Raw genomic sequence first — 27,953 nt, forward strand, 5'->3', positions numbered from 1 at the left:
TTTTCTAACAATCGAATCATATTACATTTCTTGAAACAACAGCCCGATGTTATTAAACATGTGTACCCAGCCGCCGACGACTGGCAAACTACTGGCTGGGGCAATTCAAAAACTAGCTGCAAGGTGCTATTTCACAAACTGGCTAGTTGGGGGTTTGCATAATATTCCAATCTGCGCCATTTTTCGTCAAACAAAAGTATGATTCCAAAAATATGGTGTGAAATTATGCATTAATTGAATCAAAATCATTTTCGAAAGCAAAAAGGGAAGCAAGGGACACCATACCTGAACCCAAAACTGTCAAACGACCATTCTCCTCCCTCCCTTTCTCTCTCTCTCTTTTATCCCTTTCTCTCGCTTTTGGTTTTGAAATGGGGGTCGTGCATCGACCTCCCCCTTATTTTATTTTTCAATCTTGTCTCCAATTTTCAAGCTAATTACATTAGGTATTTAGTAACTCTTAATTATGAAATAGTTTAAATTAAACTTATGTTAATTAAGGTTAATCTATACTTACGTCACATTTAAGTATACCTTAATCTTGTTGTTAGTTCCTTAAGAGTACCCAACATTTACATATGAGCCGCTCATGAGTTCCTAATAATTTCATTTAAGCTTTCTTGAATTCTCAAAAGAACTCAAACTTCTAAAGAATGAGCCTTCAACACACATAGTCCAATCTCAGCACAATTAGTGTCCTTGCTCTGTGAGCTCTATCCGAACATAGATGAACCATATGCTCAGCTGGAGACTCCAATCCACAAGACAATTGGCTACACAACCAACAACATATAACAAGCACCTCAAGAATAAGATTTTTCTAAAAAACAAGTCTTTTTTATTATGCTAATGAACAGGCTGCGGCAGTTATCTTTTTCTTTTCAATAAAATTCTGGGGCCATGTTTGCGGAACCTACCCGCTCGGCCCACACTCACTGGACCGTGCCTTAGTCCCTCATATCCAACGACCCCGGAAATCGTTTGAGTCAATATTCCACTCAAACAGTCGACCGGTTCTTGGCTAGGACATCAAGAACCCTAGCTCTCTCGCTCTCTCTCTCTCTCTCTCTCCGTGCTTCTGCTTCTGCAGGGACCGAGAGCCATTCTGCCATGCCGACGGTTAGCGTGGGACGGGACCTTCTCTTCGAAGCTCTCGGGAGGAGCTATAGTGAGCATCCATCTTTACGATCTTCTCTCATTCCTCTTCTGCTTTCGTTTGCTTCGGCATTTCTGAACTGCTGAATTTCGTTGTTCTGTGTTTTATATCTGATTCAGCACAGGAAGAGTTCGAGTCGCTATGCTTCGACTTTGGTATCGAGCTCGACGATGTCGTGAGTTCACTCGAACACTCTTTCTTTCCGTGTTTCATTTGTCCGTCTCCGTGTGGTTTTTTTCTCTGTTGAAAGCATAGCACAGTTCAATATGTTTTGAATTTCCTTTTTTCTGGAATCTTTTAATCGAGGAGTGGGGGAATTGGACACAGGAACGTCTACATTCCGAGTGGGCGCAAGTGGAATGGAGATTTCTTGTAGTTTGGATGGAGAAATTGTGATTTTCTCCTTGTTAAGTCCACAAAGAGTTTGGTTGATCCGTTTTTCATTTAGAGCCAGTTTCTTGCTTGTGCACTAATTCACGCTTAACGTTGTGAAAATTTGCAGACGACGGAAAAGGCCATAATCAGGAAAGAAAAGCACTTGGAAGAAGAAACATCAGAGGATGAGGAGGTTATTTACAAGATCGAGGTTTCTGCCAATAGGTGATATGCATTTCCTTTTGGCGACTTCGTTAAAGGAACAACAAAGAGTCGCTGTTCTTGTGCTTTGAAGTGGTTGAATTTTATTTATGGATTTTGTCCTTGTTGCCGTCCTACAACTGTACTTTTACAGAGACCACATCTTAGCAATGAAAAAGATTCATTCCTCTGCATTGCGTAATTTAGTCTGATGTCATCTTATGCTCAGAAGGCCTTGATGAATTAGGGTTTTTGTTATTGTAAGTTCTTTCTGCGAACCGTGACCACTTGTATATGAGACATTGAAATTAATTGACGAATTGCATGAAAAAAATGAGGACGATACGATGCTACAGTGCACAAATCAATGCTATGAGACAATAATTGTGGAGAAAACTATGAAAAAAAAAAAAATTAAATGATTGAGTATTTTCTAATTACAGTTCGTTAGGAGGAATGGAGAATTATGTGTTAATACATGTATATGCACTTTTATATGGTATAGTTTGTATATATGAACTTGAAAAACTGAAATATCATTCAATTGACCATCCATTCCAGTTGGAAGCTCAAAAATTTGTATAAAACGATGCTGCAAAATGAATTATTATATGGAGAAAACTGTAAAACAATAAAGTAACTGATTAAAGTATTTTCTAACTATAGTTCGTGGTGGAGAATGCACACAATAATACAGTATGCCATGTAAACGCATCTACTGCATGTTGAAAAATCTCAGTGTGGTGACATGTACACACACCCCCACACACATATATAATTTGACCGAGTTCCTCTTTGTATGATCTGGTTGTTGAGTGATTAGCGATTGTTTGAAAATGGGCATTGCGTGATATAACTGATTAAAAGACATGGTAAAGAACTCTGTCTCTCTCTCTCTCTCTCTCTCGCTCTCTCCAGAGTATCTAGTGATTGAATCAAGTATGCGGTTGGGTACTCAGCCCTATAAAAAGGTATTCAATATGCACAGGAAACTGACACTAGTAGTAGGCATGGAACTGATATGTGTCTTTTTCTATTCTCTTGTTGTGCTGCATTTTAGTTGCATAAGGGACCAAACTATTGATTGGGCATGTCAACATGACTCTGTACGAATCATTGTTGCACACTAGTGATATTGCTCTTGTAAACTTCTATGATGATTCATGCAAATTAAGAAGCAACAAATTGGTTTGCTTGGTAAATTTCATTGTTGGAAAGACAACAAAATGTAAAGACACTTGCATGTATGGTTGTGCCAAATCACTAATGTTGGAGGACTATAAATATACATCTTTGTTTTTGGTGCAGTTAAAAGTGGAACCAATTTGAAAGAAAACAAGGAAGGTTAACAACTAGATCATTAGCTGTTCTAAATAATCTTCACCATTTATCTATTTTTGTAAAAAGTGCAGTGTCTCTAGGTTGGACCAAGTATCTAACCAGTTGCTTGGTTTGACCACTAGATTTTCTCTTGGGGATCAGGGCTTGCCTATTTAGAAAACTTTTAAGAAAGAGCTTGGTGGAGGAGGGTTGAACAATGGCATCCCTTCCTTTTCCTATATCACGAGGACAAGGCTGTGCAATGTTTTACCTGTGCAAAGCCATACCAACATGGTCAGATGGTCTTGTACCATATCCATGTGTCATAGTTGTCAATCAAGGTACTCAATAATAAAGTGTGTTTGTTTTTCTAGATACCTCACTTGCAGAGTTTGTAAGTAATTCACAGACAGCAGAAAACATAGAAGATGTTGGACTAAGTTCATCAATGCTATGAGACCATTTTATGTTTTTACATGGTCATATTAATTTCTTTTTCGTGTCACTCTTGGGGCAAAATTTGTGCATCATGATTTTAGAAAAGTGGAAGCATTTAATTTTATTGAAAGATCATTCCTTATTTCAATTGATTTTTTTTTGGCAATGGACAGGTATGATCTTCTCTGCATTGAAGGTCTTGCACAAGCACTGCGTATCTTCATCGGTGTTGATAAAATACCTACTTATAAAGTGGTTGACATGCCAAAAGATTCCGTGCTTAAAATGCATGTTAAGCCAGAGGTATTCATGCAGAACTTTCATGTGGAACTAGCCAATTTTGTTTTTAGTAAGTTGAATAATAATTACCTTGTTTTGCAGACCTCTTGTGTCCGCCCTTTCATCGTATGTGCTGTTCTGAGAGGAGTTACCTTTAATGAGGCAAGATATAACAGTTTCATTGATCTTCAAGACAGGTTGCATCAGAACATCTGTAGGTAATTCCAAGCCAAAGCTTCATGTTTCATTACTCAATCACCATCTGTTATAGATTTAGTTCTTAGTCACTTAGTTTGTGATCTTGTGGTCCATCCCTGTTTCAGCAATTGGTATAATAGCCTGGCCTGCCTAAAAAATTAGGTTTTTTCAGTTCTATTTAAATGATTAAAATGTATTGGTTTCATGTATGAAATATTATTATTAAAATTATATTACGAGAAAATCTCAAGGGGAAACTGTTTCCTTAAAAGTCATTAGGATAGAAATCCATGTCGGCCAGAAAAATCATTTTTCGTTATTGATGATACCAAGAACCAAAACATAGGAAAAGGGAAGACCACTTTTGCAAGTGCTGTGGACAGCTTTTCCTTCCTTGTGAAAATTCACACTTTTCTTTGTGTGATTGGATTTTCATGAAACTACCATGATGGCAACATTTATTAGGAGTTTGTGACTTCCCATGGAAGAAGGACCTTTCCATAACTCAAACTCGAGTATTATGAGTACCCAATTGTTATTTTGAATTTTTTGGCATGTAGAAAAGAGTTCTGTTTGAAGCTTTTCTTTACCAGTATCCTAGTGGTTGATTCCAAAAAGTTTAAAGACGTACTTCTTTTACTTTAATATCTGAGCCTTTTTGTGTGTTTTTGTACCATAGTCACAAAAAGCATTAACAATTCGAAAAATAAATCAGCCGAAATATTGACATAAAATGCGCGTTTAGAAAACAAGGCCAAAGCAAAAAAACCCAAAAAAGCACGTTTCCTCCCTTTTTTTTTCATTTTAGGCATTTTTTCAGGTTTTTAATGCCAGATGGCTTTTTCCATTTTCTAATTTTTATTTTTCGCTTACCTACTTTTTTATGTTGTCTTACTAGTTTCTCATTTATTTTTTCCCTAATTTTTAGGAATTTTTAAAATTTTTGGAAAATTACTCTATTTTTCTCCTTTTTCAAGCTTATTATATTATACTCTAGAAAAACCTCCCCATTTAAATTCGGAAAACAATATTTGTGACTTGTTTTATACATACCATAGTGAAATGCTCTGGAGAAGTTCACAAAGAGATTCACAAAGAATTTTCACTTAGCAATAGGCTGACAAGAGCCTATTATACACAACTGTTGTACTGACAAGCCACAAAAAGCAATCTCACTTATGAATCACTTTCAAACCAGATCTTGAAGAAAATATGCTATTATAACATAAAGAAACAGGCCCTACACAAAAGTGAGGTTGAATCTCTGTTTGTACAGCCAAGACACAGGGGAGTAGCTTGGAGCTAGTTCCAGTGCTTATCTCTGTTCAGTCTATTGCAGCTGAACAAAAATTAAAAAAGACAGAAATATAAGCTGCAAGCCTGCAAGAAAATGAAAAAGCAAAAGAGAAAAATACATAAATAGATAATATATGCATATACATATTTATAGAATATGTAGAATATACATGTATAATAAACTATACATGTACCACACTAAGACACGTACACACAATGTTTGGAGCAGCTGTGAATTGTATACTCTTTTCAAGCATATTCTGCACCAATGTTTGGAATATCTAGTTAATTATTTTCCTGCTGAATGAATTCATTCCTCAGTCACAGTATCCATTTATTATTATATTTAACTTGATGGAGATTTTGCCTTCTATATTTGGGTTTGATGGTCTTTGATTTTAAGGTTTATTGAATACCATGTTTTTGGTTAGCAAGCATGACATGCATGTGTGATTAATTTGCTGTTCCTTGTGATCATACGAAGAAGATTGATTCATATACTTGTTTGCCTTGTTTGATATTAACAATTTTTTCTTGGATTATTGAATACCTTGTTTTTGGTCAGTAAGCATGACATGCATGTGTGATTGATTTGCTGTTCCTTGTGATCATACGAAGAAGATTGGTTCACAGACCTGTTTGCCTTGTTTGATATTTAAATTTTTTTTCTTGGATTATTGACATCTGGCTTGCCACTGGTCCACTATGCATGTGAAGGTAATAATTCTGGCTTTGTTTCGCAGGAAGAGGACACTCGTTGCAATTGGAACACATGACCTGGATACATTAAAGGGGCCCTTCACGTATGAGGTCAGTGCTTACCATTTCAACTCTTTTGGCCTCTTAGATGGCCAATGAAGGCATTTCCCTTTATATTCTGATAGTCCCTCTATGGCATATGAACCAATTCTTACTCTCATGCATCATTTTCTTCACGTAAGTTGCTGAATGTTGACTCTAGTGTTCACTGATGACCTGGTTTTACATTGTCTCTGCCAAATCATGTCCACTGTAACCTGGATATTACCCATTTCCTGAATCATGTTCAATATCTGTCTCTTTTCTTGCGATTTCTCTGTTGCATATGAGTCAAATTCTTATTCTCATAAATCATTTTCTTTACGAAAGTTCTTGTTGACTCTAATGTCCACTACTAACCTGGATATTCACACTGATCTCTTAAATCATGTGCACTAGTAATGTGGGTACTCATACTGATCTCATAAATCATATTACAATAATCTAGCTGTTGCTTCATACGAAGTGAAGAGTTCTTCCAGCAGGCAGGACTTGTTTACTGTCATTTAGCTGTAAGTTGTGGCATTGTTTCATTATTGCTGGGTTTGACATATTTTTTTGATGCTGCTATTTGGTTTGTCAGGAATGGGGTCTTATTTCTAGGAATAGGATTAGTTACTAAGAAGAATATGCTTATTGCAAATGAAACTTTTGCATTTTCCTTTGTGATAGAAAAACACTTCATCAACTAGTGCATGATTGAAGCTGATTTGATCCCAAATACCTTTTGCCAGTGAGCTTCACTTTATGGCCTTCCGAATCCTCTTAGACCTTATAATTTGTAAAGAATTCTTCTGCTGTGTCTTCAGTATCTTGGTTTCTTATTTACTTTAACAAATTGATTCTGAGTGCAACACCTATGATAGATGACCTATTTGTCATTCACTTGACCATAACTTATGCAAGTTGTGGATGATCATATTGCTGCGTTGCAGGTCTAACAGTACTATCTCCTTTTACAGGCTTTGCCACCTTCAGATATAAATTTTGTTCCCTTGAAACAGGTAATAATTTCATGCCCATATTGTTACAATGCATTAATATTCCTGATATGAGAATTTCAACAATTTGTTTCTTGTGGCATGAGGTATTATCCAATAGAAAATATGCTGTTAATTCTCAATATTGCCTTGCTAAGTTAATATGTAATATTCTAGATGTATGAATCATGGTCTTCTCCTTAAAATGTTCTCTTTTTTCTGTTATCCATGCTTTAGTTCTGCAGTTTATGTCAATGACTTTTTGTTGAATTATCTTCTAGTTACTGTTTTATTTATCAATGAAATTGATGCAGAATAGACTGGGTTGAAGGCATTGATAGGATTTTTGCCCTTTTCACAAGGCTAGCACTTGGACTCGATATTGATTTTCCTCTTTCCTGCCAGAGAATTCATGCTAGTCTCTTGAATGCTGGTTATTGCCTAGTTCATAAGCAACAGAGAGTTATACTGCAGCAAAATGATCTACTAACTTATCCAAGGATGTGGAATTACTCTTGTGGAACCATGATCATCTTTAGAGATTTTTGTTGTCCATATCATGTCAGAAGATCTTGTACTTACGGCTGATTAGGAATTTATAACTTGTCATGAATAGTGATGAAGATCCTTGAAGTAAACTGCTTGGTCATATGCAATTGAACTTGATGAGATTATCATTGTAAACAAAAGTAGGTTCTAGTAAAGTATGAAATGCCAAATCTCTCACATCATTGATCCACAAGCTTTTGTAATCACTAGAGATTCTGTTCTACCTGTTTAGCATCAACTTATTTTTTGCTGTCTTCCTAAATTCTTTGGATTTTTTTTTACTTAACACAATAATTTTGCTCTTCAGGTGAAAAGCTTCAGAGCAGATGAACTGATGGAGTTCTATAAAGTATGTTTAAACCTTTTTCTTTCAGGTGTTGTGTCAATTTGTTTAGCAAGTAAATGACTAGGTGCAAAGTCTTTCTTGTACTTGTTTATTGTGCTTTTCTCTTCACTGATTTTTAGCCTTTTGTAAAATTTTTTCCAGGGAGATTTGAAGTTAAAGAAATTTTTGCATATAATCGAAAACTCTCCAGTATATCCAGTCATTTATGACTCAAATCGGTAGGCAGTCATTGTTGTTGTTGAGTTTGTCTGCTTTCAGTTTTCACTTCAAGCGATCTAACATGTGGATCTGTGTTCACACAATATTTGAAATGTTCTGATGATGCCTCTATTTCAGAAACAAATTTCTGTGTTGCTAGCAAGAAATGCCACTTTACTCCTTGGACTGACCACATTTTGCATTCTACAGGACTGTCTTATCATTGCCTCCTATCATTAATGGAGCACACTCTGCAATCAGATTAGAAACGAGAAATGTGTTGATTGAGTGTACAGCAACAGACTTAACAAAGGCTAAGATCGTCTTGAATACTATGGTTCGCAATAGTTGATACTGATGTACTTGTACTCTTTCATTTCAAAGATTTGATGTCACCTGTGTAATGTTGTGCTTTTTTGTTTGCCAAAGGTGACCATGTTTTCAGTGTACTGTGAAAGAAAATTTGAGGTTGAGCCAGTTGAGGTGATATATCCTGACAATAAGATCCACATATATCCTGATTTGTCCTTTTCGAAGTTCGATGTACCTCTTTCTTATATCACCAACTCCATTGGCGCTAAACTGGAACCTTCTGAGGTATTTTCTGAAGTGCTGAAGTGATCTTATGTTTGTTTTATGTGACACTTTTAACTTTTGATGGGCCTTGTGTAGATGATTGTTTTTTGTTGAGTTGGAAAAAAAAATCGAAGGATTCTTAGATCCTGTCTTCTAGATATATGCATATGTTGACATCAGGAATTTGATATTTGTTGAGAAGCATTTTGTGGCAAATCCAACTATTTAGGTGGATTTTGCATGTTGGAAAACCTAGGAATCAATATTAATACATAATATTTGTCTTGTACATCAAATGATTTAAGGCATAAGCCTAAAAAAGAAAAAGTTAGAATGTTATTTTTTGAACCCTTATTCATCAAATTTGTGCATCATAATGTTGCATGCAGTGTTTTAATCCCTACTTTCTGGGCATCTATTTATATATATGTTGCATGCATGTGTTTGTGAGATAACTAGATCATGAAAGTTAAAATATGACCATGAAATCATGAAGACTGAAATATACTGAATTTATTGGAATTTCTAAACACTTTTTCATAAATCTAACATTGTAAATGAGTTCATCAGGTTTCTTTTGACAATGAAATTAATTTGTTCCCAAATATGATTCTTTGATGTAAAAAGATTATACAGTTTTTTGGGCCATTCATTTTGTGACCTTTCTTAAAACTTATATATGCATGGGAAGTGGGAACAGAATAAATTATGTACATCATATCGATAAACTTGCAAAAGAAATGTAAGAACACCATAGGTATTAGTAATTGTGTGAAGTGGTCACGTTTGAGTAGTCCTAAATAGAGGATCTAGTTTCCAAGTAGGTTCTACAATGAATGCGTTTCTTCTCAAATGTGCTTTACTAATAAGACCATTCTCGTTTTTAAAATCTTATGGGAAAAAGTAAAAATTAGTTTATAACAATTTCATTGTTCTTTCATGTCTCAGGTGATACATCTTTTGAATAGAATGCAATTGCATGGCCGGTTGTCAGAATCAAGTGATGGTGTTCACCACATTCATTTGTCTGTGCCTCCGACTAGAAGTGATATACTGCATGCTTGTGATGTGATGGAGGTACATCTTTAGCTTCTTGAACACACAGAAAGTCTTTTCTAGTTATGGGGTTTGTATGAGATGTTCTATTTTCTTTCTTTCTGAGTTAAATTTTTGTTGTTTGAAGACTCATCAGAGTGCTGTTATATTTAGGATGTTGCAATTGCATACGGTTATAACAAAATCCCCAAGACAAAGCCAGAGACATTCACACAAGGACGCCAACAGCCGCTCAACCAAATCACAGATCTCATAAGACTGGAGGTACTTTTGGTAGATGTGACATTGTTGGAAGGCGTTCTTTTCTCCTGTTCCCACATATAAGATTCCTACAGGAAGACAGAGCACATGATTGATTTCTATTTTACTTTAATTAACTTTAGATCAATTTGATTGTAATTTTGAATAATCTGCTTGCCATAATTCTACCTTTTCATTGATAAATAGTGTCAGGGAAAATCCTCCAATATTCATTAGAAAATTTCACAATGTTTGTGTATAAATGGGTCTTGAAAGGCCATTAATTTGGTGTTTGTCTTTCCAGTACATTGAATCCTTAACCCTCCTCAAAACAGAAGAAGTCGTATACAGTAGATTTCTTGTTCTCTTGTAATATTGATGCTAAATATCTGCTTTGGGATATGGCCTATGTAGTCAAAAGTGCTAGGCAGCCTAGGTGGTGGATCTTCAGAAAGGACTTGGCGGCATCTAAGATGGGCCTGTGTGAACCAAAATCAATAAAAGAAAGAAAGAAAAAGAGGGAAGAAGAAGAGGGAAAACGAGGACCAAAATGATGGAAAAGGGTTAACGTAGGGAAATAAAAGTAAAAGAGGTGAAAAAGGAACTTTTCAAGACCTTTTTCCTTCTGGTGCCTAGTACTACAGCCTAGTGGAAAAGGTCGCTCTGCCCTGGGCTGAGTCACAATTTTGACTGCATAGGGGCATGGCACTGATAACAAATATAGGGTGTGCTTCTGTGAATTAATTCTCTTTCAAACAAGAAAAATACTTTGATATCTTCACAAAATAAGTTAACTCTTCCATTTTCTCATGTTCTTATATTACTATTTTATCAATTCATATTCTCTGCTTTGGATTTTTTTCCTGATATTTTTGTGTGTTTCAAAGAAAGTGTTTCCAAACCTATTTAAATATCCTTTTTTTCCCTTTGAGTGCCAATAACCTTTTCTCTTTTTCTTTCTTTTTTTATTGAGCTTATCTCTTGGTAAGTTGCCTCATTGGTGAAATATTGAATTGATGTTTGCCTTCAGATTGATACTTATGGAAATTTTATTTAAAATAGTTAGTGACTAGAATTACTGTAGGTGATGCTAACGTGCATCCTAGTTTGTAGGCGCTGCTTATGTCTATGTTGTATCCAGATCAGGATCCATGTGATGGCAGTTAATATCTAGAGCCAAGTTTAAATGGTTATTGTTTTTTCCCGCAGGTAGCAATGGCTGGATTTTCTGAAGTCCTAACATGGATTCTCTGTTCATATAAAGAGAACTTCTCAATGCTGAACCGTAAGGATGACTCAAAAACTGCAGTAATTATTGGGAATCCTCGTTCATCAGACTTTGAGGTTTGTCTTCAAAATGTGAACATTCTATGTTTTCCTACTTGGCATTAAAAACAATGCAATTCCATGGCTTCTTTTGGTGCATGTCAACTATTCACCTTAGTCTGTATCCGGCTGATTAATTCATGTTCATTCTGTCTGTAAGGTCATGGATTGTGGGCTAGTCGATCCACTAGGGATGACTAGTCGCTACAAGTTTTCAAAGGACTAATTGATGTTTTGATCAGTCTTGCATCTGGTTTAACTTCTACTTTATACACACACATATGGATGTGTCAGTGAGTTTCTTATGTGTGTTTTGTCTTCTGTATTTTTTGTTAATCTGTTTATGTGCATGAACTTTTCTTCCCCTTTTTTTCCTAACAAAATGTGGCAGCACTGGCTTAGGATCTTTTCTCAAGTTGAGTTTTTTCTTGTTTCCATTTTTTGCTTTTTTAAACAGAAGAGGCTAGGAGTACAATCATAGATTATGTTTGCATTCTCACTTAAAGAAGCCATGTGTAACTTGGAAGATACGAGATATGAAAGCATATGAGCCAATCTAATTGCAAGCAGTTTGGTCGTTGGTGTAAGCATTATGTGTTCTATATGTCAATAGTGTGGTCCACCTTTAGCATTTGCATCATACAGCTGTGATAGTCCATTTGGAGAATGAGCAACACCAACTGAACCACCATTCTACTTGGTCTGATTGATTATTAACATGGTACTGAACAATTTGAAGTGGCAATTTTGTGTATGATGCAATTAACTTTGTCTCAGCCATATTATTTTTTTCCTGGGCATGTTATGCTAAAGTATATAAACTATGAAAGTCAACTAGCTTTGCTGTTGTAAGAAGCTGCTGTCATGAGATATTAGCCTGGGATTATCATTATATTCCATGGTAATTGTTTTTAGAGCTTGTATGTTTTGGCCTCTTGACTATCAGCATTTTGAATGGTGATTCATGATGGAGCATCTGTTTATGATTGTGAACATTTATTTTCTTGTATCTATTCAAATATTTAATGACGATTTTTTTAGGTTGCACGAACAAGCATGATGCCTGGTCTGTTGAAAACAGTAGGGCACAATAAAGATCATCCGAGACCCATTAAGGTACTCAATTACATTATCATCGACATGTCTCCAATATGATTATGTTGTTTTGGTTACTGTTTTGTCAATTGTGATTATAAGCCATTTGTCACGGTCCAGTCCTTGTGAAAAGCAACAATCAGTTGCATGTGGCTTTCTTTCTTGGTCTTCATCCCAGTTTTGCTTTTTGGATCATATTGCATGCACCTTACCTGGCATATAATGACATCATTGTTTCACCTGGCCACTCTGCCCTCTTGATTGAGTTAGAAATTAGGGTTTCCATGATGAGTATGTGATAGAGGTAAGAGAATGTGAACTCCATTGCAACTGGCATTTTTTGTGGAGTGGAACATTGATGATACATTTATCTTTATTCTGTAGCAATAGTTTATTGCTAATATGTTCAATATCTGGTGACACTAAGGTTCCTACTTCCTAGTGATCTAATACAAGATAGCCAGAAATTACTCGATTCCCTCCCTGGATTCAATACATTTCCACTGCTAAGTGACACAAGTAGAAGTTTTGGTACGATTAACAAATTTTGTGCCTTTTAAGGTGTAACATATAAATGGATTTGACTTAAGTGACTTGAATATTTTGGTCTAAGTATGAAATATGCTTGTATGATCAATCTCAAAACAAGTAAGTTTTGTAGTGTTACTGGTAAAAAATGTAATGCAGCTTAGTTGTGAACCTTGGCTTGCTTATACCATAATGCAGCTTCTCTGTGGAGGAGCTTAATCATACTTGAATAAAAAATTATGATTTAAATTTTAAAATCATATTGATCTCCTAGGTAAATGAAATATCCTGTAGTGGTTAGTGGATGGTTAATCTCCACAAATGAAACCCATATTCCCCATGTAAACGTCAAGAGATACATTGGTTTCTTATTCCTTTAGCTGGAACAAGACCATTTATAGGTGCTGTTTAAGATTTTTCTTGTGCAATCCATATGTACACTTACCTCATGTAAGAATCTGAATGCTTTTCTAACTTGAATATATCCTTCTTGAATCTTATCACAATCATCTCACAGTTTATATAAAAAATAAATCAGATTTCAGTTCGATCGAAAGACCATTCAAATGCAAGAAAGGTGTCAATCAGTTAGACATCCAACCGAAGGCTGCGATGTTGACAAATAAAATGTGCGTATGTCAAAGAAATCTGTAACATTTGCAAGTTGTAATGGTGCACATAGAAATAGTTTGAGTGCTATAATGGTCATGCCCCTCTATTCATATTGAAACTGAATGGATGTATTCCTTCCTTTTATTATTGTGACTCAGATTCATTAGAGAAATATTGCTATTCAATTTTTGGTACAAAACAGTTTGTTTAAAAAATTTGATTTTTCACCTTCAGTGTAATGTATATCAAAGTTGAATTTGACCAGTTTAAGTCCCTATTCATGCTGTTAATCTATTCTGCATAATTTTTTTTGTCAAATTCTGTTGATATGGCATTTCTTGATGGCTAGCATTCATGTTAGGCTGTTTTTACTATACAGATTTTTGAAGTTGGTGATGTTGTGCTTCTTAATGGTGAAAGTGATGTGGGTGCAGTTAATCGTCGCCATCTTGCTGCACTATATTGCAATGCTAATTCTGGCTTTGAGGTATGTCACCTAGAAAATAGTTAAATAGAGAATTTGGCATCAGAATTCTTTTCTCCCAGTTCAACAACGGGACATTGAACATGGCTGCAAAATTTTGTGCCCTGCTTGCCTTCTAGGATTTATCTGCATGATATTTCACTCAGGGATTGGTCCCCTCTCACTTAAATGTGTCGCTTTTGTTACCAGTGAGGCTGATGGTTGCTTGTGTACCTTCTCTGTCATTAATAGCTAAATTATTTTTGCACTATTTATTTTTGTTTTTGGTGCAATATGAGGAAAAGTGCAGGCAGAGATCAGGAGAGGAGAACATCATCTTATTTCTCTATTCTGGCTCGTTGGAGATTTAATGTTTGTCATGTTTTAATGTGAGAATGAAAAGTTGGATAACATAAGTGGACAGTGGACACTCTTCATGAGCAACAGAGCAAGGTCACCTATGGGCCTTTTTTTTTTTGGGGCATTGGCTAGGACAAAGTAAGCTTTTCCAGACCGTACAAATTCATATGATGCATATGAAAGGGTCTGGTTAACATACGTATATCTACCAACCATAGAAATGGAACCTAGTAATACGGGGATGGTGCCTCCACCCATTTGGATGGTCAAAAACAAATTTGATACTTTGATGTGTAAAACTATTGAAAAACAACACGAGGATCCATGTAAAGTGAGCATACTTTTGTGATGAGGTGATTTACCTTCTGTCTAAAAAAATTTGAATCACAATTGCCAACAGGATTTATATAATCATGCATGTTTTTCACACTGTGCAATCTAGTTAATATCAGTACAATAATTTTCAGGTTATTCATGGCCTTGTGGATAGGATCATGGACATTGTTGGAGTGCCTATTGTTGCAGCTGGAGATGAGACCGGTTATTATATAAGGCCATCTTCTGTAAGTAATTTTATCATTTTAGGTTCACGACAGATTAATGGTTTTCTGCAACTTGGACCGACCTAGGGACCTCTGATTGACGTTTACTGATGTTGCTGTCCAATTTCACTTTATATAAACTGCTTTGCCTCCTGCCATGTCTATAACTGATAGCAAACATGCTGTTTCGGTGGAGAACAGTTTTCCAGATGGTTGTGGTACATATCTGGACAGGTTCTCTACTTCTTTCTAAAGTAGTTTACTGTGGCAGGAACCAGAATTTTTCCCAGGCAGGCAAGCGAGTATCATTTTCAAAGGGAAGCAAATTGGTGCATTTGGCATTGTGCATCCCGAGGTACTTTGATTTTTATAAAATGGTCCTGTCACGCTTCAATGTAGGTTATACTGTTTATTTACATCCTTCTGCAAGGAATGCACTGTTCTGTTGAGTATGATATTGTTCAGAAGTCCTTTAAGAAATTGTAGCTGCATTCATCATAACCTAGATTGTTAATGGAGCTGAAATAGTAAAACATTTTTCTAGAAATTTAATTTTTAGTATTCAGCTGTGATCTGATTCTCCATTGTCTTTCCACGTCTACTTTTTATCACATTGATGTGAATGGTTTCTGTGTGGTGATGGGGCTCTGTTTTTCTCTTTGGGATGTACGAAATTTTAAATGAATTATACTTCCTATGAAGTTGTCAAGTAAGACGAATTGCCCCATTCGCACTCTGCTGTGCAGATTTGTTACATTTGTCAACTTAGGTTGTTATGTTTCTTGACTTCGATATGGGTTATGAGCTGGTTTAAAAGGGCTATAGTGATAGCGCAGATTTATTACAATTTTGACTGTGATTTCGGATTGTTGCAGGTTTTAACCAAATTTGATATCCCAGACCCTTGCTCATTTGTGGAAATCAGCCTTGAGCCATTTTCATGGACTTAAATGGATGGGAGACACAGGTAGTTTGTGTTGTCCTTACTTGGTCGTTCTAGATTCTGCTTGTTCTGCTAATGTGTAAGTGTGCTGATGGTATGCGTATGTTGCTTTTCAGTATAGCTGTCTTGCCAGGCCTGTTGTTCGATTTTTTGGTTGGTGATACAATTTTTTTCAGTGTTTCTCATCGATCTACATCATCCGCTGTACTGGGGTTGGCACATGATTTGCCTTTTCCAGATTCTTATGCTTGTTTATGTCACAGTTACAGGTCAATCTACCTTAAGAGGTTAGCGAGATTGATAACTTAATTCAAGAAAATTTGACGATTTTGGATGGTGTCAAGGGACAGCCCATATACCTTTTTGGTGCCTGTGTTGCATTCATTGATTGTAGTATTTGGACAGAAACAAGAACCAATCATAAATACAGCTCATTTTTGTGACCTAAATTGTAAGACCATGAAATTTTGTAATCTATTTTTTTTTTATTCGTAGGTTGGAATAAGTTTGAAAATTTCTCAAGATAGCTTTCTTTTGTATAACGCTATCTTGTTGTAGTCACTATGCATACGGTTAGCAGTCTCTAAATGACCAAAAGGAAACTATTTTCAAAGTGAAGAAACAAGGTTGCATGTTTTGTCTTCACTGTAACATATACGGCAGTGTCTGCATGACAGACATTAGCTAGAGAAATATTTGCTCTTACGTTTGTACTTCTAGACTGGTCTGGTATATGATGCTACTGGATTGTTCATGCTTGGAATTTTGATTTCATGTAAAGTATCGGCATTAAAATTGATTCTATCGAACGTGTCTGTCTCATCAGCTTGGGGATATCAATTTTTTCGCTTGCTTTTCCCTTGATCTAGTTTGGTGGGATGGCCAGGAGGGAATGATGGGTCAATTTTGCTGCAACTATTGAATCCAGTCGGCCGGATATGGTTGCGGAGTTAAACAGGCAGCCACAGGGTATAGGGTCCTAAGCCAACAACTCCACGTCTGTTGCTAGCATTCCCATAGAGCTCAACCAGTTCCCTCGTGTGCAGGAAATATTGGAAAGACGTTCTCAGTTCTTCATGTAAATTTGTCTTTCCTAATTATCTTAATGAACAGGTAGGGGACCGCCTAGCCCATATTGATATCAGGAAACGAAAAAAACTATTGGACGACCTCTTCTTACGACTACCGGAGTGATTGAAATTTTCAATTACGGTTTACAATTCAAGGTAAATATTATTGAAATACGGATAAATTGCAAACTTAAGAGCAAAAGGGAAGAAAGAGGTTAAAGAGAAGCTTAATGAAGTAACTTTTGAATCCTAGTTCCTTTATTATTATTTTGGTTTATTTTTTTTCTGGTTCGTGCTGGAAAACAGAGATGAACTCTTATAGGAGTGGCAATCAAACTTACTAGCCTAGACGGATGAAGCTATCTTGTCTTAATCTTGCCAACACATTTACTTTGTTGTTGGGAGGAAACTCGATTAATGAGTAGATGGAGGCAAAGCAAGCAGCAAACAGATAGTCCGATATTAATTTCAAAGTAGAAGTTCCTATGCCCACGACGGGAACCGGAATGTCATAATGGTTTCAAGATTATCTTATATTCAATTCAAAATGGAACCAGATTGATGGATTTTGGATAGTAAAATTTGAAGCGCATCATTAATTATTCAAACTTGCTTCAGGATGTCTTGTCAAGCTTTGTTTACTTGTAAAATTGAGATTTCAGTTTTTCATTTGTGGTTATGAATCCGGAACTAAATCTGAATCCCATTTAGGTAGTACCGATTACACCGATTAGTTATTAGCTATAGCCAACTATTTCCTGCTAAAATCTGGACTCTTGACAAGTTAAATACAGGTTGGATCCGGGTCAAATCAAGTAATGCTGAGATCCGTCAGTCAAAAGGCTCGAAAGGGTATACGGTCTGCACGACGTTTCCATCTGCCGCTATAAATCCATTGAAATTGTTCCAGTGAAGTATGGGCTTCCCTCCTTCCCCACCTCACTGGACGACAGTCTCCATTCTTATCCCATGGGGCACTTTCTGTTCTTCCTCCTCCTCTTCGTCCCCCTCTCTCTATTTCTCTTGCTTTACGTCTTGATTCGCCCTCGCCCTACACGAGTGCCAATTAGGGGCCGCAACGTAGTCATCTCTGGAGGATCGAGCGGGATTGGCCTCGCCATCGCCCACCAGGCCGCGTCTGAGGGTGCCCAAGTCACCATCCTCGCCCGCGACCCCAAGAAGCTGGAGGATGCCAGCCGGTCGATCCAGAGCGCTACTGGCAATTCCAACGTTACGGCGCTCAGCGTAGATGTCCGCGACTTCGCCGCCGTCAAGCGGGCGTTGGAGTCGTGCAGCTCCGTTGACGTTCTGATATGCAACCACGGGGTCTTCGTTCCTCAGGAGTTGGAGGAGCAGACAATAGAGACAGTTAAATACATGCTTGATATCAATTTGCTAGGTACGTTCAATCTGATCAAGGCCGCGCTACCGATCATGAAGAAGAGGAAGGACAACGTGCCTGCCTCGATTGCTCTCATGTCTTCTCAAGCAGGGCAGGTGAATCCCCGTTCATGGCTCCTCTTAGTGGATTATGCTTTTCTCTCAATTTTTCTTTTTTCTTTTTTTTCGGTGGCCATCGTTTGTCATCTGGTCCTTGATCTGTTGTGGTGCTTTTCTGCTTCTTTATTGAAATGCTGTTGAACTTTTTATGCATTCAATTGGCAGATTCTACTTCACCAAATATCTGCTGTTGGTTGATTTCTCAGACTCGGATGATAATTCATCAATCACATGATGTTAGTGATTTGAGGAAATTTCCTTTTTTTTTTCCTTCTCCCATTTAGATTTTTTTTCATTTTTGTGTACATATCTATCATGAGCGAATGCAGATAAATGATTCCTAGGCTCGATTGACATTTGAAAAAAGAAAAAATTGATAGCGTAGGTTTTGCAAAGTAGCTATGTGTTAGACTATACATTAAAATGTGCCGATCTTTTTTTTCGCCCTACTTACCTTTTTAGCACCCGTGGACCTTGTACAGAAGGTAGCAGTAAAGGACGGACTCAAAAGGGGGTGTTCAAGCATGTGACTGTCGCATAACTAACTCTTTTTGTTAAATTCTAAGCGTGTCCATCGGATGGTTCTCCAAAGTGGCTATGTGTGGAAATAATGTTCATCATTTCTTTTCTAATTATCTTTTTTGCATTCATGGACCTTGTACAGCAGGTAGCAGTAAATGACAGACTCGAATTCAGGGTGTTCAACTATGTGACTTTCGCATAATAATTCTTTCTGTTGAATCCTAAGCGTCTTGATCGAATGGTTTTACAAATTAGCTATGTTTTTTGTATACATTAAAAAATGCCCATCATTGTCTAATTATCTCCTTAGCACCTATGGACCTTGTACAGCAGGTAGCGCTCAAATTCCGTGTGTTCAACTATGTGACTGTCACATGACTAATTCTTTTTGTTACATCCTAAGCGGGTTCATCTAATGGTTGCATTTATTTCATTATATTTTCCAAGCTGGACCTTATACACCCGGTTTTTCTTCTTTAGGTGGGCATTTATGGTTATGCAGCATATTCAGCAAGTAAGTTTGGGCTTCGTGGTTTAGGGGAGGCTCTTCAACAGGAGGTCATTGCAGACAATATTCATGTCACCCTTATATTTCCTCCAGACACAGAAACACCAGGCCTGTTGGAAGGTAACATCTTTTTCTGGGTTACGATCTAGAAATTTGACCTTGCTAGGAATCTGTAATAATTCCATAAATGCTTAATCTTCTAGCCAACAAGAAAAACGTTCATGTTATTGTGCAAGAATGTCGTCTGTTGCTACAGGTTTTTTAATTTTCCTTTCCTACATATGTCTATGTAATCCATATTGTCTATGTAGTCATATGTCTATGTAATCCCGTTCTAAAATTGTTTCTCTGATGTAAGAGGAATGGTCTCTAACAGCAATCTTAACATGTGTGACAGATACATTAATACTTGAATGCACAAGTTAAAGCTACAACAGCTCATATAGAAAGTACTCACAAAGGTCACTAACAAAAATGAAAAAAGGTATAATCTTATTGAAACAAAGCACAGCATTCAAAAAGCTTAACGAAGAATGGACTCAATCCCTTATCATACACAAGGTGATGGGGACGTTAGGCTAGTTCAGGTGGTCTGTTTAAGACCGGAGAAAATTGAAAAATAAAGATTCCACATCTCACGAGCGTCTGAGGTGAGATCCAATGTAGATCTAACTTTCTATTCACTTGTGGGATATTGGGTGGGTCCAAAGGGGAGGGGAGGGGGTGTTATGTCTTGCTAAACTACCTGGTTTTGCTGTTCAATTTTTCTTCCAAATAGATGTTATGTCAAGCCCTCCTTGGTTTCTGCCAACTCTCCTTTCCCTTTTCCTTGAAGTATGACTGCACCAAATGAGAGTCATGGGCCCAAGAAGCTAGCATCTTCACAACTGGCACATTGAGGAACTCTTGACCATGGGAAATGGCTTAGAGAAGAGCAATCTTACATTGGTAGTGCTTTGGTTCACAAAATGTTGAGAAAGCTTGTCAGGCAGAACATAAAGGAGGTCCAAAGAAAGGAAAAGATCATCACATATTATGTTAAGGATTAAAGGGAGAGAGAGGAAGTTAGGAAGATCAAACCACAATATTTTCTGAGAATTAATTTGTCTCACAGCAATATGAGTTTTTGCGCAAGTTTTGTATGTTGTTTGTCTTTTGAAGGTTTAACTGCAATGCAGCAGGCCTTGTGATAGCTCTGTCATATAGGCGATAACAAGAAATTTCATTGAATTTTCCTATATCTTCTCAAGAAAACTTATATGTATGAATGCCTACTAGTTTGCATCTTCACCCATTACCTGGCCGTGAAGGGATCCTAATGTGAGAATCTGGTGCTGGGAACAGTGTTTATTTCAGTATCCCTAGATTTTGCTTGCAATTGATTATGCATATTGTACAAACTTTTCCCCCTGTTAACTTCAGCTATAAGGACTCATAAATGCTTGTCAACTGCAGAACAAAAGAGCCGACCATCGATCACCAACATCTTGGCAGAGTCCTCCTCTGCAATGAAAGCAAAGGATGTTGCTAGGAAGGCCTTGGATGGCATTAAGTCTGCAAACTTTGTGGTTTCGTGCAATTTTGATGGGTTCATGTTATCACTAGCAACTTCAGGTATGTCTCCTCAAAGGTCAGTCCTGACAGCTTTCATCGAAGTGGTTGCTGCAGGCCTGCTTCGTCTTGTGGCTTTGTTTTACCAGTGGAAGTGGTATGGGATGATTGAACGGTGCCATGCAAAAGAAAAGAAGTATGTTCTGAATGGCTAGTTTGTCCATCTTCTATGATTTAATTTGTGATTTGCATCATAAATTTGTATGTTAATCTTTGATGAATTTTTGTGATCTTCTATTTCAAATTGCATACCATCTTTTGATGTCAAAAGTTTCTTTCCAATTTGTATACCAGTTTGGCAGTTTGTGATTAGTCCTACACCCGCTAAATCAATAACAAAAAAGGGTCCCCCAAATAAAGCTTGTCTACCTGTGTAAGGAGGAGAAGCACTCAAATAAAGCTCGTGACTGATGTTCTCTTGCAGGGGTCTATTCAAATTTTACAGTAGGAGGAGCTTCAGCTCCTTCAATAATAAGAGTGAATTCCAGCCCCTAAGCTCACAGAAGTTAAAACCAAGAGCTGTGCAGTTACTGAATGACGGTACGGAAGCTCATGAAAAGGCAACACTGTATTGAGTGGGGCTTCAGTATCTTCATGGCAGATACAACCATAGTTGGGAAGCCCGTGAATCAGGCTCGCACAGCTGACAACGGGGTACCGAGTTAGTGAGTTAAGTCAACAACTCGTCAAGGTCAGGTCATAAAATTTTTTAAATAAAATGATGATTTTTTGGCTTACTGTTGCTTGATAGGAATGAGAGAGAGAAAGAGAGAGAGTCTGGTGACCCATGATTGTTGGTGGTTGTCAAGACTTGTCCCAATGACCGTCGAGGACTTTGAGAGAGAGAGAGAGAGAGTCTCACTTGGAGACATTCGCTGGATGGCATTGTGGGTAGATGCACAACACCAGTAGCCTGCGGCAATCACCCTTTAATGAAACCCTGGCAGCAGAAAAATGCTTTGGGCATGTGGGACAGGGTATCAATAGGGTTATAGGTAGTGCGAGCGAACTGGTTTCAAGTGTAAAATGAGTCTTCAAAAGGGGCAATTTTAATTTGATTCAGCAAGCCAGTAATCAAACTGATTCAAGCCCAAGTCCTTTATAAATCGGGTATATCTGGGTCAAGGCTGATCATGGCCCAGTTTCTGGCCAATCTAAGCCAACTCAGGCCGTCGGGCAATTCTCGAGTTGACTCCCTGGGTTTGCCAACAATGGATACAGCCTTCAGGTAATTGGTACACAACCTAAATTGGCTGGCCTTGGTTCATGGACCAGTTGGCTAATTAGGCAAGTTTCTTGGATCTTAGGTGCGTTTGTTCTTGTTCACTTTGTTTAGTACCTTGACAGACCTGCATCCAACTTAGCTCCACCACAAGTGTGAACTTGTTTCATTGGAAAAGTTCATTGACGGATGGAAAAGGTTTACTGTAAATAAAAAAAGTGATTGACGTATAGGGGTATTCAAGTCAATCTCATTTGTTGGCTGTATGTTCTCCCACATGCATCTTGTCTGCTGCTGGATTGTGTTATGCATGTTTGGTTTTCGTAAATTGCACTAGTTAATATAGCCTTTCTGTTCTTCATAGGTTGTAGAATGGCGCTTGATTTGAGGTGCCTTCAGCTATCTTAATTTCAAGATATCCTTGACTATATGATAATTGGAACCATGCTGCAGTGGTCATCATGGGCTGTTATCCTGTAGTAGCATGCGTTTGATTTCTCTTCGGTGCATTTGTGATCGGTTGATTTCAGTCAAGTAGGCAGGCAAGTATAGATATACCAAGCAACAGGATAGCGATTGAATTGCTGAAAGTGAGTTGCTCAAACTGTGTTACAAGTTTCTGAAAGGGAATTGTCAGTTGTCATAGATATTATTCTGTTATTTTGGGCAATTGCTTCTACTTACACCTCTTTGTGTAGTAGATCACATGTTACTGAACATTATGTGGTAAATTTCAATTGGCTATTTACCTTTTTGTAAATACTTGGTAAAGCATTGTGCATGATCCTATTAAATTTTAACTGATGTGAGTATGTGTTAAGAGTGATTCAAATGCTAGTTGATAGTTCAGAATGGAAACGTGTGGGATGTGAAACATAGAATTCTGCTTTACGAAGGAGACGTGGAGCTATAATGGTTGAGAATCATTCAACTGAGGAGTGACATGCTTGAGAAAAAGGTGTCTTTTCGTTTAAGAATCCGTTGTTGAGCTCCTTGATGAGAGGAGGCTTACAATTCTGTATCCTGTGTTATAACCAGACCTGACATGGGAGGATATTTCTTCCGCTGGGGGAGAATATGATCGGATGAAGTGGAACGCTTTCTTTTTGGAGTAAATGGAACACTTGGTGGCATCAAACGTGACAGTTGCAGATAGGGACCAACCAACATACTCTTTCTAGATCTTACACCAGATTCTCGCCCTCTCTTGTGGTAGCGGTTGAGCGGTTGAGTGTAGAAGTTGTCCTCAGAGTGGGGGCTCCGTGCTTTTTGAAGAAAGGAATCTTGATTGTTTGTTATCATCCAGTCAGCCGTGCCTACACCGGCAATCATGCATGAAAATTTGGTGATTTAAGAGTTTTTTTCATGGCTGCTCGGCTGACGGGCTAAGTCGCCCTGCAGCTTGTTCGGAACTATCCTGAACTGGGATACCCACATAAGTTGCAAAATTAGTTGACTTCGTTCTGTGATGGAGAACATCTCTTTTTGTGGGTGAACGTCTTTTAGCTTTGATTACAGTGTCCGTGGGCTCATGTTTCTAAAACACAACTTTTCGAAAGTTGGCAGACACGTGCACCACTACTTACTCTACTGCACAAAATGAATGAAAAGTTAACTTTTTTACAAGATTATCAGGTTGTTTAGCAGGATTAATATTTCCTGGTTCTAGGATATGTGTAGCATACATCAGAAAATTCAAAGACGGGGACGCTCATGTTTGACATGAAAGCTAAAAGGTTAAATCCTGCACAAAGTTATCCCTTTCTTTATGCTAGATCTTTTCAGTAGCTGGGTAATATTAAATGGTTTCATCAAAAAGTTGCTTTTATGATACCCTATGCATTACCTGTTCGTGTATAAACAAGTATGCAGAACACTCTGGTGAGTGCAGGCAGCCAACTTGTGATGTATTTGATGATATAATGAGCATGACCGCGTGAAACTCGAGAAAAGCTACAGATATCAGAATGGTGGTTCACATCTGGATGCTGCTCGCGTGCCACCATGTTCTCTAGAATCTATCTCTTGGAATCTTTCGTTTCCCTAAAGCTGTTCCTGTCTTTCCTGGTAAGCACCAGGTTTATACTGCAAATCATCGGTTGACTCTTAGGCCATGGTTCTCCCAACTCGGCCATATTGATGTCCAGTCCATGATGAGACATGGACACATGGGGCCCTTGTCTAACATACAGACTCTCTAACATGAAGCTATCATGATTCCTTCTTGAAAAGTTCAATGCATATTGAGAAGTGCCGATTATCTTAAGTCTTTTTGTTTTTTATTGCGATAACTTGCAGGGCTGTTAGTTTTTTAATTTCCAAGGTCAAATATGTCCATGTTGATCATGAAAAAAGCTATCTGGAAAACAGGAAGCTTTTTTCCTGACAATGACATGTTTTTGTGGGCATCATGCTCATGAATGCTTTGTTGGAACCACCAAGTTTCCCCCCTAATCACATGCTCTTCTCAGTCTCGACAGTGACCTTATCCGATTTGCTAAAGTTGAAAAGCTACTGGTCACTTCGGATCATGGATCAAGCAGACTGACCTATGTCTACTTTCTAGGAAGTGAACTTCATTATACCTGGGAAAAGCAGGAAGAACTAGTTTTAGTATCATGAGTAGATAGGTGACCATATAGAGATTCAAAATAAATAAGCCAACCGCTGGCTAAATCTAGTACAGGTTCAGAGTTGTAATCATCCAAATGCAGACGCATTTGGAGAAATTTGCATCATGGATAAGGTGCAACAGTTATAGTCAATGGGGGCTCAGATACGGCATTCCCCCTACCTGGATTTCATGAGATCAGTGTGGGCCAATCCAGATCTGATAACGGGTCCCTTACCGTGAGGATCCTTACCCAGGAATTCGGGAGCAGAACTTGATTTGGATCATTCTGTTTGATATATTTTTATGTGTAAGATCATTGCGGTGATTCAATCTGACCCAATTCACTGATTATATTGGAAAGCCTAGCTATGACAATCTGACTAATAGAGATCAAGCAGCTAGAGATGTGGTTCAAACTTGAATGGAGAGTTAGATAAGATCTGTTAAAAAGCATATGATAGAGAAACATAGGATATGAATGAGATAAAAAAACGCAGAAAAGGCACCAATTTGTGTGGTTCGGCTTGTAGCCTACATCCACGAAAGAAGAGAGGAGTTCTTTTTATTGAGAACTTTCAATCAATTGGAGGTACAAGAGAGGTATTTATAGTTTACAATTGGCTCAAGATAGGGGAGAAACGTTAGGAATAAAGCACACAAAATTAGGAACTAGAAAGTTCCACATAATCTCTTTTCTAGAAAATCTCCTCTCTAGAAAGTTCCAGCATAATCTCTTTTCTAGGAAGATTGAACGTAATCTCCTCTCTAGAAAATTCGAGGAGTTATCATAATCTCCTCTCTAGAAGGTTCCAGCATAATCTCCTCTCTAGAAAGATCCAACAAGATCATCGAGTTGAAAGAGGATAAGAATTTACTCCAAGGTTTAGTTCTTTCCATACTCTGATGGAAATCTGGCTATCCCCAATTTTTTTTTGGTACATATAAAAAATAAAAGCTATTCACCACAATCTTACTCAAGATCTGCACTCAGATGCATTCAGTTTTGGCTCGATCAAGCAAGCTAGTTCTATGGAGTTGCCTGGATACCATGGACTAATACCTTTCCAGGTGATTCTTGAATTAGATTCAGCTGAGTCGAAGAAATGATTTCGGGCCTGGGTAACCAAATCTCAACTTAACCGAGCTGAGAGCACAGATAGTACTTCCCAAGTGGACCTCAGTTTCTGCAATAGCACATTCATCAAAGTGTGCTCTTTTGATCTTGGTTACATTCATTCATGCATCCACCCTGCAGACCACACAGCATGCACTCCCAATGTTTCAACCATGGAGTGATGGTGGTGCTGGTGCTGGTTTTGTGGTCAGACTGTCTTTTGATATTGCCCTAGACTGTGGATTTCGTCCATATACTTTCGATATTACATGATCTACTAGCAAAATTCCGGCAATTCTTTGCAAATACACTTAATTTCCCTGTCAAAATGTTTAAACTCAAGAGGCACTTTAGTAAATTGAGCACATAGTTCATGACTATGCTGCAGGTAATGGTGGTGCTTGTCTTTCTGCAATGTTTCCAACTTGATGAGAATGGGGAACACCAATATCTGCGACTTGATACAGCTTTGTCAGATGAACATATGTGGATTATATATGCACTATTGACATATGCAACAGACAACATCATAAGTGGCATGACGGTCAGTGTTTTATGTACATGTACTGTCTATAAGAGAGTACATACATGAAAAACATGTCTTTTGTGTATGTATAATTATTTATGTATATAGCATTTAATTCCCTACTAGAAAGATATATGATATATGCAAGTGGGACACAAGCAGCCTAATGAGGAAACCCGTCCAATTACTACTTGGTGGTGCTTTGATGAGAAGATAATGATATCAAGACTAGAAAGCTGGATGGAGGGACCCAAGTTTGACCAATTAAATGAGTTTTATGCATACTCATATGCACCATCTTGCATTGCGTACGCAAGTGCACATATATTTATAGGTGGATTGATGTTGTTGATGATGAACAAACTTGGGCAGATTGGACCTTCCAATTCCCCCTAAGATCCTGCTTACATTGACTAGAATTACAACCCATGAAGCCCAAGACAAGAGCGAGCCAAGCTCTTGAGCCTTCTTGGTTCGATCCTTTTAGATCAGTAACCTCACCCTCCTCCTAGTATGTCTGATCCAGAACCATTAATTACGGTAAGCAAGTTCAGCAAACATGATGGTGACAAGTGGCATGCGGCAGCAAAAGCCAGGTGTCGGCCACCGCTTTCGGCGCGTCGTCACTGATTGACTGGAGCACCACCACCATTGTGGTTGGAAAAGATGAACCAGATTGCACCAACTTTCTCCGTTGTTTATTATTTCCTGGTAGCTGTTTTCCTCCTCACATTTCTTGCCTTGCAAACATCTGTAGAAAAATGGCAAACCACTTTAATGATATTCATGCAAGAATAGCAATAAAATATTTCTAAAACTAAGAATAGAGGAAATATCTAGGCGACTAGCTCTACTATTTTGGAGAATAAGGAACAAAAACGACCTAACCAATTAAAGACATCTCATCTAATTATGGCCCATCATAAAGTTGAGCATGATAATTAGTGTGCGGTGGCCGGTGGGCGAGAAGTTTCTGCATGACTTGAGCAACTGAAAAAGAAAAGCCATGTCTAATGTCGACAAGGTTGCCCTCATCTGATCTCACGAATCAAAAGTATCAAGATGATGAATCCCCATGAGCTCAAAACCCTGACTGGATGTCTGTCTTTAAAGGTTAAAGCTGTTTGTACTCCTTAACGGGAAAAGTTTTGCCAATAAAAGGCCCGCCAGTATGCAGTAAGTGATATTTGTTAATTTGTATGTAACAAAAGAAAAGGATGTCTTGAACAGGGTGGTCCTAGAATAATCAACTGTATTTCTTGGATTACATTTGTGGACCTTCCCTGCCATGTCTATTGTGTCCTTGATGGTATGAGGCCCCATTGGAGCAGCTTTTGAATGTATATTAGCAGGAGAAGCTGATCCAGCGTTTGCTTAAATAATGAACCTAT

The 27,953-nt window shown here is 37.8% G+C and overlaps 2 protein-coding genes across 9 annotated transcripts; both read left to right on the plus strand.

The window, feature by feature from the left end:
- Positions 1-978: 978 nt before the first annotated feature.
- LOC116264818 (phenylalanine--tRNA ligase beta subunit, cytoplasmic) lies at positions 979-16,638 on the plus strand. 6 transcript variants are annotated; one of them, XR_004174931.2, is made up of 21 exons: positions 981-1,168; positions 1,276-1,331; positions 1,659-1,756; positions 3,664-3,793; positions 3,872-3,987; positions 6,007-6,073; positions 7,024-7,065; positions 7,898-7,939; positions 8,078-8,154; positions 8,345-8,471; positions 8,564-8,731; positions 9,659-9,787; positions 9,920-10,030; positions 11,216-11,350; positions 12,374-12,448; positions 13,947-14,054; positions 14,858-14,953; positions 15,204-15,287; positions 15,808-15,899; positions 15,992-16,028; positions 16,139-16,638. XR_004174931.2 is itself a non-coding variant. In XM_031645250.2 (21 exons), the coding sequence occupies exons 1-19, from the start codon at positions 1,111-1,113 to the stop codon at positions 15,880-15,882; spliced, it is 1,794 nt and encodes a 597-aa protein (XP_031501110.1). In that variant the 5' UTR covers positions 981-1,110; the 3' UTR covers positions 15,883-15,899; positions 15,997-16,028; positions 16,139-16,638. The 6 variants fall into 6 exon arrangements, 4 of the variants coding, with proteins under 4 accessions (XP_031501110.1, XP_031501098.1, XP_031501117.1 ...); XM_031645250.2 differs by having other exon boundaries at positions 15,997-16,028; XM_031645238.2 differs by having other exon boundaries at positions 15,997-16,638.
- Positions 16,639-17,842: 1,204 nt separating this feature from the next.
- LOC116267644 (3-dehydrosphinganine reductase TSC10A) lies at positions 17,843-26,559 on the plus strand. 3 transcript variants are annotated; one of them, XM_031649522.2, is made up of 4 exons: positions 17,843-18,442; positions 19,448-19,595; positions 20,931-21,222; positions 26,425-26,559. In XM_031649522.2, the coding sequence occupies exons 1-4, from the start codon at positions 17,915-17,917 to the stop codon at positions 26,426-26,428; spliced, it is 972 nt and encodes a 323-aa protein (XP_031505382.1). In that variant the 5' UTR covers positions 17,843-17,914; the 3' UTR covers positions 26,429-26,559. The 3 variants fall into 3 exon arrangements, with proteins under 3 accessions (XP_031505382.1, XP_031505369.1, XP_031505376.1); XM_031649509.2 differs by lacking the exon at positions 26,425-26,559 and adding an exon at positions 22,673-23,127 and having other exon boundaries at positions 20,931-21,236; XM_031649516.2 differs by lacking the exon at positions 26,425-26,559 and adding an exon at positions 22,673-23,127 and having other exon boundaries at positions 17,844-18,442.
- The last annotated feature ends 1,394 nt before the right edge of the window (positions 26,560-27,953 follow it).

Source organism: Nymphaea colorata, chromosome 1 (assembly GCF_008831285.2).
Source record: "Nymphaea colorata isolate Beijing-Zhang1983 chromosome 1, ASM883128v2, whole genome shotgun sequence".
Lineage (NCBI taxonomy): Eukaryota > Viridiplantae > Streptophyta > Magnoliopsida > Nymphaeales > Nymphaeaceae > Nymphaea > Nymphaea colorata.

Coding starts and splice junctions, on each gene's coding strand:
- LOC116264818 (XM_031645238.2), top strand. CDS start 1,111: ATGCCGACGGTTAGCGTGGGACGGGACCTTCTCTTCGAAGCTCTCGGG. Junction 1,332..1,658: donor GTATCGAGCTCGACGATGTC/GTGAGTTCACTC, acceptor GAAAATTTGCAG/ACGACGGAAAAGGCCATAAT. Junction 8,732..9,658: donor CTAAACTGGAACCTTCTGAG/GTATTTTCTGAA, acceptor TTCATGTCTCAG/GTGATACATCTTTTGAATAG.
- LOC116267644 (XM_031649509.2), top strand. CDS start 17,915: ATGGGGCACTTTCTGTTCTTCCTCCTCCTCTTCGTCCCCCTCTCTCTA. Junction 18,443..19,447: donor TGTCTTCTCAAGCAGGGCAG/GTGAATCCCCGT, acceptor TTTCTTCTTTAG/GTGGGCATTTATGGTTATGC. Junction 19,596..20,930: donor AACACCAGGCCTGTTGGAAG/GTAACATCTTTT, acceptor TGTCAACTGCAG/AACAAAAGAGCCGACCATCG.